General features: G+C 40.8%; 1 protein-coding gene across 2 annotated transcripts in view; it reads left to right on the plus strand.

The window, feature by feature from the left end:
- TAF4B (TATA-box binding protein associated factor 4b) overlaps positions 1-13,921 on the plus strand; it is a 74,002-nt gene extending 60,081 nt beyond the window's left edge. For both annotated transcript variants that reach the window (XM_069004642.1, XM_069004643.1), the window contains exons 14-15: positions 880-999; positions 11,981-13,921. In XM_069004642.1, the coding sequence (XP_068860743.1) occupies positions 880-999; positions 11,981-12,148 (288 nt within the window). In that variant the 3' untranslated portion in view covers positions 12,149-13,921. The remainder of the gene's footprint in view (positions 1-879; positions 1,000-11,980) is intronic.
- The last annotated feature ends 2,065 nt before the right edge of the window (positions 13,922-15,986 follow it).

The following is a 15,986-nucleotide window of genomic DNA, read 5'->3' on the forward strand; positions in this document are numbered from 1 at the left end:
ATCCAAGATAGTGAGTCTGTCAGCAGGCTTGACTGGGTTGAGCTCCAGAGCAGCTGGCATCTATAATCACTGAATAGAATGTATCTCAAAATACAGGAATAAAATGAATTTATTTTATTTTATTTTATTTTATTTTATTTTATTTTATTTTATTTTATTTTATTTTATTTTATTTTATTTTATTTTATTTTTACCTCTTTACTGTGGGTTTCTATCCCATCCCAAGTTTACCTAACCCAGGTGAAGGTTGTTTCTAATGATTTCTTAGTGTTCAGCAGTTTTAGAGGTGTGTGAAAATAAACATGCAGTGTATCTCTACCTTGCTTCAGATGTTTCCTGAACATCCAAATATGTACTGGGAAAAGAAGGACTAGCAGTCAACTGGGAGCATCCTGTTAAGTTGGGTAGTACAATATTTCACAATGGCAATATTGAGTGCTGGGTTCAGGTGAAACAGTACGAGGAAATTTGGTATCTTGTGCGGTAAGGAATTGAGAATTTGAATTAAGAACATGCCCAGGTCACAGGACCTGGTAACTTCAATTTTTGATACTAATCCAGCTTTGTAAATCAGATCAAGATTTTCTGTTAATCAGAAACAACAAAGCTTATGAAGTAAGGAAGAAGCTGCAAGGCTTCTGTTAAGGCTGCGTTGATACCACAATGTGGTCTCTATAAAAGGTGTTACTTACACAGGGCTATCCACAGGGCTCCGAGCATGACTGAGTACTGGAATTCGTGAAAGTGTCTAGAAAGACAGGGAAAGATGCTGTGAAACACATTGTTTCAGTAGGAACTACAGAGCTGTCTGCTATAAAGAGAACAAGTCCTTTAGGATAATGTATCATAATTAATGTTGTTGTTTTCTTTTTAAATTAGAGGCAACAGTTGGAATTAGCACAGATGCAACAAAGAGAAGCCAACCTCACAGCTTTGGCAGCCATTGGACCAAGGAAGAAAAGACCATTGGATTCATCAAATGTTGGATCTGGGCTCGAGGTACAGCTGTGGCTTGCAATGACTCAGATGGTGTTAATGTCTTCATACTGAATTACATTTACTTCTTCCTGTAGGAAGAAGTGAGAATTCTCTCACACAAAATGGTTTGTTGCATTCTGTAAGAAACCTGGTTTGTGTGTTAGGTGCTCTAGAGGATTGTTTCTGGTAAATTTGATGTGTGTAATTGTGTGTTAAAGGAAAGACTGTGCATAAAGGACTGAATGAAAGGATGACTTGGAGAAATTCCCATCTGCAGTGGAAGGTAACCAAACTGTGGTGGCCTTCCACAGAGCATAGTTGTCGTGGCTCCTCAGCTGAACTCACAGTGGGTGGTTTGGATGGCTTTTGAAATGGACCTTGATTTGACATTTGACTGTGGGCATTTATCCATGCACAATGCATAGGGACTGTTCTCAAATATCTGAGTTCACCTTGGCTAGGTTCTCCCAAAAAGCAGTAAATAAATCAGTAAAGCTAGGCCATTCACTTCCTGCAATGAGCCAGATCGTCATCTCTGCCTCATGTTGACTATTGAAAGTGCTTTTAACAAATCTTTTGTGAGCAGATCTCTTAATGTGCTGGAGAGTAGCTGCTTCTGGTACCTGGGAAGCTTTTGTGGCTGCAGAAATCCATTCTGAGGAGACAGCCTACTTCTGTTAGAGGTCATCATCTTTGCTGGAGATGGGAGAAATTAGTGTTGCTGCCAGTTTGGCCCCTCTTTATCATGAAGACTGGATATTGCTCAAGTGAAAGGCCGGTTGGCCTGACACAATCACAGTGAGCAGGAGCCTGCAAAGTAACTCCTGTGTAGAGGCAGTGGTGGTAAAGTTGTCTTTTCTCATGAACCTTAAGTGTTTTTCATTCTTGTTGTCTGGGAAGCTTAAATAGATGGTAGGATTGAAAATACTCTGTCGTTTTTGCACAGCAGAGTCTGGGAGGACCTTGTCCTCAGTTATTTGCAGTGTAACTGAGACAGTGGTGGCATCTGTCCTGTAGTTATTTTCTTCATCTGGACTGTGACAAGAGGCCTCGCTGAGCAGGTGAGATAGACTTGTTTCAGTCTTTAATTTATTTTTTCCCTGACATGGATACAGAATTAGGTCTTTGAATACTCCCTGTTAACCACAAGTGAAGGGAAGTAATCTGTCTCTAAACAAGCTGCAGAAAGCAGTGTTCACAGCTTTTGAGCAGCTTTTCTTCTCTTCTTTGAAGTTTTCTAATACACTTTCACATGAAGCTAAATGTATGGTTATTTTTTTTTTTATAATACCACTGGAAGAACTTGAAAAAATCAGTCTAGCACAAGAACAGTTTTCCCTATCCTCTTCTCACCTTCCCCCAAGCTTCTATCGAGTAACTATTCCTGTTCTTCGTAGTGGTTTTCTGTAATTATCGCCAGATTTGTTTCCGAATATTTACAAGTCTGCCTGTTCAGTACTTTGCTGTTATTTCTCATCATCTGTGGTATGTCTGCTTTATTAAAAGCTTCATGAGATTATGCCAAAGCGAGATAGATAGCAGTGTTGCTGTTGATCCGTTATTTAGATTGCTACTTTAAAAGAACATGGACACGACACTCCTAAAACTGGCCATCAACCTTGATAGGATTTCATTGTCACAAATTTACCTGCTGTATTTTAAGCACAGGTTGCCATATTAGACTGAATTGTAAGGGCAGTAGGTGAAACTAATTCTGACAATGAAACTATTTTTGTTTCTTGCATGCAAGCTCGCATTCCAGTGCCTAGTACTTAGGCTTCATGCTACCAGAAAGCATTTCTCTGCAGACCTTTTTTTTCTATTTTGTGAAATTATGCAGGATAGCAATCCTTGAGAAGGATGTTTAGATTTAAATGTTTTAAGTGTCCCAATATATCTGAGCAGGATTTATAAAAGGCTTAAGACTTCTCATGTAGAATAAAGAATGGTTTTGACAAACATTCTCTAGTTCAAGAAGCAGAGCATTTGTAATACATTCATGATAACATGGCAAAACATCCTGAGCAGTAAACAACATTCCATTCTTCAGAGATGAAAGGAGGTCTTTGAAACTGAAAGCAAGTACAATATGGCCTTAGGCTGATACACATTTGGGCATCTTTAAAATCATCTTTTTGGGCAACCTGTCTGAGAATAATTTAAACAGGCAGGATGTGCTTTCTCATTTCAAGTTGCAATACAGACAAAATACAGACAGCTTTACTCTCAAATAATTTTAAGTGTCAGAACTTCTAGACTGTGCAGTGGCAAGGAGTAAATCTGTGCATAATACTCCTGTGACCTTTTATTATTATTATTATAATTATTATTATTATTAAAGTCTAATAACTTGGTAGACAGGTATGATGGAAGAAGTTATTCCTGAATATGAATGATATTTAACATTATTGTGTGAAATCACTGATGCTAACTGGATTAAGATTTTTAACTAAGACTTCAACTTTCTTTGGATAATGTTCTTTGTACAATGTTTGTGTCTCTTAAGGCCATGTTAGCTCTGTACAGCTTCTTTTTATGGTTGCCTCCTGCAATAATTAAAGGAAAGGAATTGTTTCAAGCAATTATTGATGCAAACTGAAGCCCTAAGGTATTTGGGCAGACGGGGAAGAAATAGTCAGTTACAATATGTATTAAAAAAGTGAAACTCTGTAAGCAAATTTGTCATATATTTGCCTTTCTTTATTCAGTACCAAAACCTAATGGATACTGGGAAAGTTCAGTTCAGCAGACTGGGTTGGTTGGATCTGCTGCCTACTGTTGCAGTAAATGTGAAGGGCTAAAACCAGTGTTTTAGGGAGCATGGTATGCTAACTTATCCACAAACAAGTATCTGTGTTTAACTGGGATGATTCTTCAGCTCGAGGTTTTCTATTTCTCCTGGCTTTGCACCTCTTCTGAAAAGTCTTTTTCCTGGATAGTTGAGCACACAGTTCCTGCACATTCATCTTATTTTGATGTCTGAAATTGGGCTTTCTTTACTTGGTCTTTCCAGGAGACCTATTATGGGTCATTTTAATGTCGTAACTAGAACATGTGATGACACAATCATGTGCTTTCCAGATAGAAGCCTGCTTGTCAGCAGCCTCATCACCTCATAGTGTACAAGTACAGAAAGAGGCTCTTGTCCAGAGGAGTGCCTGTCAACTAATTTGGACCTAAAAGCAATATAAAAAGAATAAACTGTATCTTGCCATGATTGCTTATGAATCTCTAAAGATGAAGTAGGAGTAGGGACAAATCCATGATGATCATGGAATGAAAAAATAAGTCTAATGCTCTAGGCCTGATTAAAAAAGAAAAAAAAAAGAAAGAAAAGGCATCAGTATAATGAGAATTCTTTTTCCTTTCTTGTTGGAAACACTAGTTTGGTCGTTTCTCATGTTCTCTTCACTTCGACTTAACATTTGAGTGGTATTGTTCAGAAAGAGTAATTTGAGAAAGCCCTGGTAAGAAAATCCCTCTATTGTGAAAATGTGTTAATTGGTGCTACTTGCAATCCAGAGGTGGCAATATCTTCATCTCTCTCATTCTTATCCCTCTGGACACTTTTGGATACAATGAGGGGGAGAGGCCTTTGGATTTGATTTATATGTGTCTTGGGGTTTGTGCATTTGTTATCCACCTCTCCTTCTCCCCTAGTTTGAGGGCATGTGGTAGACAGTAATGAATTAAAGGGTAGGAAGAATTGAAAATTTAACTCATCTTGGGAAGGGAGGACCCTTCTAAAACAAATAAGAAAAAAGTATACTTGAAACCACAGACTCATTTTCCCAATTCTTTGTTGTGTTTCATAGCTTTTATTGGTTGGTAACATGCCCCATAATGTTTTCAATGCTGATAAATAGTCAAGGAATTTTTTTATATTTTTTATTAAGTTTTAGTGCTTTTCTGTTGACAAAGCCATTTTGGAAACAGCTTTGTCTCATTCCCACTGTAACTGGAAGCTTAGAAATTTGAAGACTACAGTTCTGAGTCCTTAAACTTTCTTTCCTTCTATTCAGAGGTATCTTGAGTGCAAGGTCATCTTTGGCCTTGAACCGAGAGCTGTGTATTTGTGCAGAATCATGCAACAGGGAGGAAAAAAGTCTACAGATGTTTCTGAAAGTAGACTCAGAAGACTGGCTGTTACACTTACGGTCATTGTCTGAATACTGTAGTTGGGCCCTTCTTCTACTTTGTACAGGAAAGCTTAGTTGGATGCTTGTACTTCTGTGTAATTTTTTGGGGTAGACTACTTGCTTTGCATTACTTTTCTGGCTCCATGATAATACATTAAGTACTTGGAAGTGATGCTGTCTCTCCTGCCCGAAAGTGCTGGTGGTGCTGTGTTCTTCCCTTGCTTTCTTCCAAGTTGGTTCCACTGACTGACTTGGGGGTGTACATCTCATGTCTTTTCTTTCTTTTGGCAAAAAGGAAATTCCTTTGGCAATTCCAATGGCAAAGGAAATTCCTCCTTCTAGATACTGCTTATGTCTGTTCTGTCCCCTGCCAAGACTGGCTGATCTGTTAGTAAGTGTGGGTCTTGCCTTGTCACAGATAGTCTGGCTTTGCTGTGGAAACTTAAGCTACTGCAAGTAGTTGCTACGTAAGTGAATCATGCAGCTGATAATGCTGTGGTCAGTGCAGAGTCATTCAAGTACTTCCTTTCTGTCAAACTCCTAGCCCTGCCCAACATGCTTAAAATAATGTGATACTTCCAGGGTTATGCACATCTAATACAGCAGTCCACACATAAGCTTGCATTCTCCTTCTGCAAAGAAGTTTGGCAAGCAAAAATGGGAGAAATGCCTTGTTTACCACAGTGGTCATTGTTCAATTTTTATTATTGACTGTGGGTGGAGGAAATGAGCTTGTCGTCTTCTCTTGTGTCTGCCACATCTGATCATTGTTAGCAGAACTTAAACTTACCCTTCTTGCTTTACAGCTTTGGGATGCTGGTATGTATGTTAATTAAATGTATTCTGTTCATGGTGTTTATTTAAGCTTTGGAAATGTTCTTTAGGTTGACCAAGGAAGAACTAAGCCTTTGAGCAAGAAGTCCTTTCTGCAGGATGGAAGTAAACCCAACTCTTCCAAGTGACTGGGGAAGAGACATGATTTGTTTTTTCTGGTGTGTGACAATCAAATGGCTTTTTTTTTCTTTGCATTTGCAGAAGGGGTGTGTGTAGTTAAGGAATATATAAGTTTATGCCCTTAAAAGTGGTAACTGTAGAAGCTACTGCCACCTTTTTGGCCATAAGCTGTTGTGATGAGGGAACACACTAGCATAATTCATCAGCTTCAGTACTGGTGTTAACGGGCACAACTGTGTCTAAGTGTGAATTTAAAGGCATGAATTGGCTCTGTAACAAATGATAGGTTTGCTGCTCCCTGTGCAATGAGGACACTGCCTGGTCTTTGGCATTGGTACATGATAGTCTGCTAAAGTATTTTCTTAGAAGATGCATAAAATTAATTTGAAAGCAATCACTTCAAATTGGACTACTTATATATAAGTAGGTGTTTCTAACCAGGCTACAAAATCTGTTTCTACACTTCAGCAGTTTCCCTCACTTTCTCTGTGTCTTTTTCTGTCTCTGTCACCCCTTCTCCTAGCCCACAGGTCTAAAGTGATACTGGAGGGTGAGGTTTTTTCTACTTTGCATATGCCTAATATATGCATACTCTCGATTTCAATTTCTGGTTCTTATTTAAGCTCTTGGACAACTGAAGTGCCTATGACATGGTCATACCTTGGGGTAAGAAGGGAGCTAAGAGTTACTGCAATTATAAAATGTCTTCAGCATCTTAGTTATCTGTTTCAAGATCTAACTAAGCACAGCTCAGTCAGCGAGAGAGTTTCAGTTTCTGTGCTGAATTTCCTGGCTCCTGTCAGTCTAGGCCATACACTTGATCTGAATTTTTTCCCCATGTAAATAGGCAAAAATATTCTCAACTGTCATTCACACACTTCAGAAATACAGTTCATTGGCCCAAATCGTGCCTTCTGTGTGCTAGAGATGAACTTAATTCTTCTTATATGTGAAAGATATCTGCAATTTAAATGACTAATTGCATTGTAGCTTTAGGCTGAACATATTGGTAACGCACAAATGTTGATGACATGTGAAGGGTCAAGAGATTTATAATTTAGTTGACAATACATTGCTTAAAATGCTGTGGCAAAGAGCCAGAAAATTTCAGCTTAATAATTGTCTATTAACTAACATGACATATTTGTATAGTATTCATTACCTCCAGGTACAGATTAAGCATCTGATGTACCCATACGAAGTGACATGCATACATGAATCTTGGGCATAATAGTGAATAAACTGACATTGCATTCACAGTAATTTGTTTCAATATGTAAAACATGTTGTTGCCTACATCTGAAAGGACTTGTAGGAATGTTGCAATGAAATCTGAAGAAAAATGTGTAGTTGAATGGAGTTTTCTATTATATAGATCTGACAACTTCAGGAGGCTTTTTTGTAGGCTGCTGATAACATCATAAATACACATTTGTTTTCAGCTGCACAAAAAGCAGCCTGGATACAGAGATCTGAGTCTTTCAGCCATTGGCTTGAGCTACTCTAATGGTCTGTAAGGTTAAAAAATAAAATCAAATCCCCATACCCCAACCTAACACAACCAACTTAATTAAAAAAAAAAAATCATATAAATATGGAGTCATGCAATATTTTGGTGTTGTAAATGTGGGATTATTTCTGTCAGACCGAGGTTTGTTAGAATAGGCAGCATCAGTAGGCTGGCTTGTCACCAAACTACTATCAACTTCTTTCACTTTGTTTTCTCTGGTCTAGATTAGGCACTTGTTTGTACGAGCAAAAATATCACAATTTTTACAGGGTCTGTTCCTTTTCCCCTGGCTGCTGGGGGAGACTCAGGAAGTGCTTGGAAACAATGTGTTAATGGTTTTTTAACCCTTGTTTCCTCTTATGAGACAGGAAGGTGTTCTGTTTTACAGCTGGGAAACCAAGTACAGCATACACTAGGTATCAGTGCCCTCAGTGTGACCACACATGACAGAGATGGGGGTTGAACCTGGATGCTTTTGCTTCAATTCACTAGGTGCTCTTACCACCTTTCAACAACGTCTGTGCTGCACACAGCTGTCATTTTTCATTGTTTGGAGATGTCATTCAAAAGTGTCTCATGACTTTGCTTCTTTCTGCTGGTGGTATTTTTATAATGTTCAGCAGAGCTGCAGTAACAGTTCACTCTCTTGGGATCTTGGCTCTGGGGCTGTGATATGTTTATGCCACACCAGAAATTGAAATGAGAACTCTTGGCTTGACTTTTAACATCTGACTGAACACTTTTCTCCCTTAAAGTGCCTCCCTCCCAAGAGTTTAAAATTTTGAATTTTGGTTGGTGTGAAGTCATTGAATTTGGGAAGGGAGCATGTACTCCACCAGGAACAGCTCCCTGAACCTGACAAGAACTTGGTGGGGAGGAAGGTGTCCGCAGACCACTCTGAGCTTTATGTCAGAGCCTGTAGAATAGCTCTGAGCAGTTTTGAAATCCTTGTCAGTATCCATGATCCAAACTTGCAGATGCCATGCTCCAGATACCTTGCAGACTGGAAGCAAGGTGGTAATTGTGGCTCTGTATTAACTTCACTCTTGCCTTTCAGAGAGTAGGTATTTAATTCTCCATCCAGCCACTGGAGAGAGCTCTAGAGATCTTAAAACAGGTTTTCAGAGCAACCTCTGAAAAAAACTGGCTGCTCACTAGCTTGGGACTACAGCAGGAGCTCCACAATGTGTTCTGCTGCCAAGATCAGTGAGTGTAATTGATCTCTGTCAGGTGTGTATAAAAGGCTCTAAGGGTGACACTGTGCTGCTGTTGAAAAGTTGGTGATGGGGCTCAGTTCTGAGGATAGTTCAAAAGCAGGACTGCTGCTGTTGTGACCTCCTGGGGCTGATTTTAAGCTAGCTGGTGGTCTCAGTACTGGGAAGGGGGGTTTACAGTGGTGCAGAGTTACACTGCTGCAGTGCCTTACCTGGCTTACAAACAGGGTCTGTCAGCTGAATCTGCAGGTAGAATCTGCACTGGTAGTCGGCCCTCCTGGGCTGCATGTCTCTGTGTCATTTCCCTTTTGGAAGGAAGGCAGGGTGGTGAGGGTTCAGTGAAAGGCAGGAACTATAGGGTAACAAAAAAAAAGAGAGAGAAAAAAAGAAGCTGCTAGTTAGAGCACTAGTAATTAGATGTTGCAGAAGGGGGATGCAGGCTGGTTGCGGTACCCTTTGCTAGCATTGATTCTACTAAGATGGATTTTCTATTTGCTTATCTTTGTACTTGTCTGTGACCTGGTTGAAAAGCAGCACTTTTCACTTCCCCTCGAAATAGACAAAGCTGTCTTGGGGTATGCTGAAGACTAGCAGTGAAGAATCCCCCAAAACAGCAAGACATGAGTGGTTGCTGCCCGAATGGGAGGAACATAATAGAGATGTCTGGGAGCAAGGAGTGGGCTGGTGTTTTTCAGGTCTCAAAAGCTTTGTGCTTTTGAGGAAGGGGTATGTGAAATCTAAAGGAGAGGATGTTGCCTAGGGCCAGACAAGGTCGACCTCCTGCCCAATAGGAATTTGCTCAAGTGGAGCAGCAGAGGACCCTCCCCTAAAGTGTCCTTGTGTCAACTTGAGAGCTGAGAGGTGAGCATTTCTTAAGTAAAGTCTTGGACATTACCAGAGGTGCCTGTGATGGCTCTTTGGGTTGTGCAGATCTTGGGCCACTGCTTGGTCCAAATTCTAAAACAAAAGCATGAAAAAACAGTGTTTCAATACAACTGTGGAAGACAGTAGCTAAAAGGAGATCGTGCTCAGCACTGTATAAATTTACTTAAAAGTGGGTTCCCCAACATGGTCCCTATCTGGACTGGAATGACCTAGGCTGTCTGTTGGCTTCTTTAATTTTAAACCATCATGTACTTTGAGAGAAGGACCCTTTTCTTTAACTTGTGCTAGCAGCTGTTGGTTGTTGAAGAGCTCCTGGCCCCTGAAATGCTGTACCCAGCAGCTTTGATAAGGCAGAGTGATGCTATGGGAAACTTAGAACTGTGAACTGGCTGTCTTAGCAAACAAGGGCCCAGGATAAGCTTTGGCTTTGGATGTGGTATTACAGCATAATATCGCTTTATGTCTCTGCACTGGGCATGATGGGTAAGAATTTAAGAATAAACAAATCCATAACTCTGTCTCAAATGCAGGCAGCTTGGTGCTTCTGCCCTGCTGTAGCATCTAGCAGCTACAACAGCTTCCAAAGCAGGCTGGGGGATTTGTGCCGTCTGTCTCCTTTTTGTAAGAGTGAACAGGATTGAGGTGGCTTTGTTTGGTGTCTTTTTAAAGGTAAGACTTCTAGTCTAATGACTTATTTAGAGAGAAAATACTTTCACCTCAATAAAGTTCTTTGAATTATAAAGGACATTGCTGTTGGGTTGCTGAAAACCCTTGGGGTTTGTTTCATTTATAACATTGCCTCGGGCCTTCTGCTGCATCCTGTTGGACTGACCTCCTTTTCAACCCGTGCTGGCAGCTGCATTGCAGAGCTATCTTTTCCCTGGATCCTTCAGGGTTGTCATATGACAAACTTGAACTGTGACCCTTTTGTGTCTTACCAGGACAGCAGTGCCCTCTGTGCAATGTGGCCAGCAGTCTTCCCCACGCACGAATTTGTTCCAAGCCATTTAACAAACTGAAAGTTTCAAATGATGGCATTTCATAGTGTTTAATAGTATTGACTGTAAAGCAAATGAAATGGTGCTGAATACCCTGCGTGCTGCTTGTAAAAAATACAGCTTCCATTTCTTCAATGTGCTCTGGGTTTTCTGTGGCTAGCATGTGCTCTCTGGTGAATCTCTTTATATTTTTAATAAATTTCAATGCTTCCACCCTAACAACAGTAGCATTCACTGCTATATGTAGTCCAGTACTGGTATTAATTTCTAATAAATGGGGGGGTTTATACAGATTTCTCTAAGCAAAGTGGGCAAAGTCATTTTGTTGAAGTCTTGCAGAGAGATTTAGGGTAAGAATTGATATAGTTAACACTGCATCCAAGCAACACCATCTCCAAGTGGTGTTGATGCTGGCAGGCATTGCCTTGCTGAAGTTACAGAGACTGAGCACTCGTATTTGTACAAATTACATTCATTACCAAGAACCCTCCAGTAGTGATAAGAGACTGGCTGTGCAGCACAGATTGGCTCCAAGATAAGTAGCCAGTCTATTGTGCAGCTCATGGTAATCTTCCTCTTCCCCACCCCTAATAATAAATCTTGGGGCATTTTGGAAAGCATGGTGGTTGCTCGTTCCAGTAGCTTGAATGTAAAACTACTGAACATCATCATCTCCTACCAATTGTATTTTCATAACCAAGCAAGGCAGCTGACTGAGATGGATAGGCTCAGATACAGTGCTCTGAATATCTGGATGCTTTCACTGAGTATTTGTTGCTCCCTTAAAGGGCAGAGCACAGATGATGGCCGGGATGAGAGTTTCTCCTGACCATGTTCCAGAGCTAGGGTGCACTCTCAGTGACGGTTTTCTTCATAAAGAGATGGAAACCTCTGGAGCAGGTGGTAGTAAGAGCTGTGCACAACCTGGGGCTCCACATAGGTACTGTGCTAGTACCTTCTTCAGAGATGGCGTGTCCTTTCTCAGTGCAAGTCTGTTTAGCAGACTTCAGTGAAAGGGCAGTTATTTATCTTACCATATTAATATAATTTTAAAGAAAAAAATAACTTTGTGATTGCTTTGACTGGAACAAACCATCAGCTGGCAAGTGCTTGCTTTGTCTTTTTCAGTTTCTAATGTGAAAGGACTTTTGGATTGCTGGTTTTCAACATGGAAAGCTGAACATCAATGGGCTAGTTCTATACAAGTAGGCAGTATAATCCAACCAGTTTAGTTAAAACTTGTATTTACATGAAATTCTAATGTTTCTGATGGGTTTTTTTCTTCCTCTCTCCCCCATTTAGGGTTTGAATGGCAATGGAATTGCTCCGGGATCATCAGGTTTTAGCCTTACGAAGCAGATGCTCTGTCCAAGAGTAACCCGTGTCTGTCTCAGGGACTTGATATTCTGCATGGAACAAGAAAAGGAGATGAAGCATTCTCTACACTTGTACCGTGCTCTTCTGAAGTGATTTGAATCTTGCATTTCACCTTGCTGTCTACTGCCAAAGAAAACACTGAAGCATTGTTGCACTGTCTTGAAATTCCAGTTTCTGGAAAATGATCCGTTGTAAGGATAACTCTTGTTTACAGATAAACATTTTTATTAAATACCTAACTTAGCACCTGTAAGGTTTTTAATAATATTTGGCTTATATCAGTCTGTAAACCAGTGAAAACACTGAGCTGCACACATAAGTACCTACCTGCTTGCATTTAACTGTCTTACAAGCTCTGAGGGCTTGATGAGTGTCCCTAGTTTATGTATGTCACTTGCTTCAGTACTCCAGAGTCTGCAACATCTGTTCTATGTGTGCCACATTGGAAGTGCCACCTTCCAATTCAACCTTCTCTAGGGAAACAAGTATTGCTATAATGGCACAGCATAGCATGGCAACTGTCTTTAATCATGAACCAGCAGTCAGTAAACATGCCTGTCTGACTCAACATCTTAGGTTTTCTGGGTCTAGAATTACTACTGGATGCTTATTTGTGGAGATCAAAGTAGCAAGCAAAACAAATGAGGGGTCCTTTCTACCCCACACTTTGCCTCAGTTGCCCTCAGCCTTTCCTCTGAGAAAGTGACTGGGGGAAGGAGGACAAATCAGTCATTCTTGTGATTGAAGTACATCCCACAGTGTAGTTAGGGCATACTTGGATGCTCGTGGAAAATTTGGAGTTACTAAAAATACAAGGAGTGAAAGATCCTAAAAAGGGAGGGTAAACAGAAGAAACAGTTTATTTTTCTGTGGATACAAAAAATAGCATTGAACTTGAGCATAGATGTGGAAAGATATTAACAGAAACAACCTGTTCTGACTAAAAAAAAAGAGAAAAGTTGAGATGCATTGTAACTCTGGAGCTGAAGACTCTCCTTGGAGAGGAGCATTGTTTGCAAAGCACAGGATTCACTGCTTTAGAATATTGATTTAATACTTTAATGTGGTGTAACAGGGAAACTTCTCAGATAAAAAGTATTTAGACAGTTGCTTTGTTTCCATTCAGTGAGGAGGAGGACTCTGGGTTATAAAGACTGTTAGAACAGATTCAAAGATTGTCTACTTGCTGGTAAAGACTGCTTTGTGGTAGAAGGAAAACCGTCTGGGTTACCCTTCTCCCCAGCCTCCAAACATGTTGCCTTCCATGACACAGCACTGTATAGCATGGCTGTTTCCCAGGACTGGTGGGAAAGGCCCCGACTGCATTCACGGAATCACAGAATATCCTGAGTTGGAAGGGACCCTCCCAGGATCATCAAGTCCAACTCTTAAGTGAACGGCCTGCACAGGGATCAAACACAGAACATTATTAGCACTGTGCTCTAACCAACTATTGAATGGCTTCCTGCTGAATTTTTTTTCTTTGAAAGAACAAGCTTCCCATGGTTACTTGGCATGCTGCTCCAAAACTTGAAGCAATTATTCACACATCCTCCACTGTCAGAACCTCTGCAGATGGTTACCAAATTCACTAAGCTGTGAATCGGTTATGTTGGTTTTTGTTGGAACAGTAGTAAACAAATCTAGTAAATGAATGCTGTAAATTATTTATATATGTATATATATAGCATATATATATATATAAAAGAAAAGCAGTACTTTGACTATAGTTTGCAAGATATTGATGGCATCGGGCAAAATTGTTTTGTATAATTAAATGCTTAGCTTTACTTTTTATGTAAAGTGCAGCATTTTCCATATTTGTGTACTGTATCTTATTGATCAGATGTTAAAGATTATTTTAAATACTGCATTAAAGCAATTATTTTATTAAAAATAATAAATTGGTAACTTTGTTTCCTTATGTGAGAAGTTCAGCATCTGAAGCTGTCAGCACCATGACTAATGGTGTTACTCCAGGAGCGAGCCCCAGCTGTCTGCCCGTTGCAGGAGCTGGCACAGTTTCCTCACGTGACATATTAACTAAGAACATCTCTGTTTGAAGCGGTTTTAAACAGAGTAGGTGACAGAGCAAAGGATTGCTGGAAAGGGGAGGGGTGGGCAGGGAGAAAAAGCAACCTCTCATGTCTGATTTCCTTCTCTCAGTCAGCACAGAGACTGGGTTGTGGGATTTTTATTAACAGCTGGGCACAGGTGAGAGCTTTGCACGTGTTCTGGGAAGCAAAAGCATGAACTGTGTCAGACTTCAGCAATGTGCTGTGGAAGCATTGTCCTAAATTATTTTTAAAGCAACTCACAGTTAATTAAGTGCAGGCTGGAGAACCACAAAGAGCATCTGCATATTGGCCTGCCTCTTTCGCTTCTTTCAACCAATGTGATAATAAAGTGAAATAAGGTGGAGAAAATAATTGATAAATAGATACATCTAAAGGATGATGGATGATTCAGGTGTTTTTATGGCCTGCCTATGATGCAGATCACATGGTTTTATTGCTGCCAGAGCAAGTTCTCTCTCACCAGTAGATTCTCCCTGTGTGCTGCCTCTTGCCTCGTGTGTCATGTTGTAGTGGTTTGGTCTAAAATACTCATTACTGTATGGACACATGTCCACACCCACCCCACTCCCAAAAGACCCCTCAAATTCAAAAATTTTACACTGTAAGGAGTAGCAGATGTTTCAGAAAGGTTTTTCAGCAGGTCTTTAGGCCTAATTTCAGGCAGAGAGAGCTTTGTCCTTGGTGCAAAAACTGAAAATACTTGTCTCCCTGCCAAGGGTTCATCCTGCCTCCTATTTGAGCTCAGCTCTGTTTCTGAGAAAAGTGTCCTCTAAAGTGGCATTTAGGGCATACCTGGGCTTTGCTCAGCCACATCAGGAGTTAAAGGAGAGATCACCAGGGGTTCATTTCTATGCTTTTCCCCACTCCTCCCGCCCTTTATGGGAATACTAGAATCCTAGTCATAAAGGTGATGAGGACAAAACCTGCTATCATGCTCCCTTGCCTTTTAGTTCTCAGTATGCTCGTGTTCAAGCTTGGGAACCTAGGGGAACCCTCTGTGCCACCAGTGCTGGGAGGGCTCCAAAGCTTGCTTCAGGCACTTCCTGCTTTCCAGCTGGCCTGCAACCCTAGTGGCTGTTTCTCATACACTGAGCTGGCTGGGCAACTATCCCTGCCACTGAAGTGCTCAACCTTTAGAGAAAAGGGTATATACAGATGGGGGGAAAGCTGTTATTGCTTGCTCTTTACTACTATCTCAGCAGCATTCTATGCCAAATTTTATGAGTTACTTGGTGACAAAAATGGGCCTGCACTGTTCCTCCTCCAACTGCTGCTTTTTCTTTTTATTGCCATTTTCAAGTCTTAGCACTGAATCCAGCCCTTTGCACTATCTTTGACTTCAGCTTTTCCCTTCTCCCCCTGGGAAAGCCTAGCTGGAGTGCACTAACACACCCTGCAGCTTTGTTCGAGGTTTAATGAGGAAGGTAGCAGGGGACTGTGAGACATTGCTGGATGATTCCTCAAAGCCATTGCACTCTCTTGGACACTTTGACACGAGTAGCTTAAGGCTACTGTTTGCATCAAGTTGTTCTAGGCCCCCTCTCTTTGTAGGCACCTGTGTCCTGCCATGTGAGTGCACTGTGCTGAGCAAAAGTGCTGTCAGCTGTTCTCCAGGTTCATCTCTTTGCTCTGTTCTTTGCTTTCCTCTTCATTTGTAATCACTGGTGTGAAGAGAGAAAGACTAAAGCAAGTGAGGATGTCCTGAAGGGGCAGACAGTCCAAGTGATTGGACTTGGTGAAACAGGCTTGTTCCCAGCAGCTTTTCAGATGAGGGCTGCTGGGTTTCTGAGGCCAAGCGCTTCACACTCTTCCCTCTGCACGTAGCACACAGTGTCTACACGTGCTCTGAAAGC

Source organism: Aphelocoma coerulescens, chromosome 2 (assembly GCF_041296385.1).
Source record: "Aphelocoma coerulescens isolate FSJ_1873_10779 chromosome 2, UR_Acoe_1.0, whole genome shotgun sequence".
Classification (NCBI taxonomy): domain Eukaryota; kingdom Metazoa; phylum Chordata; class Aves; order Passeriformes; family Corvidae; genus Aphelocoma; species Aphelocoma coerulescens.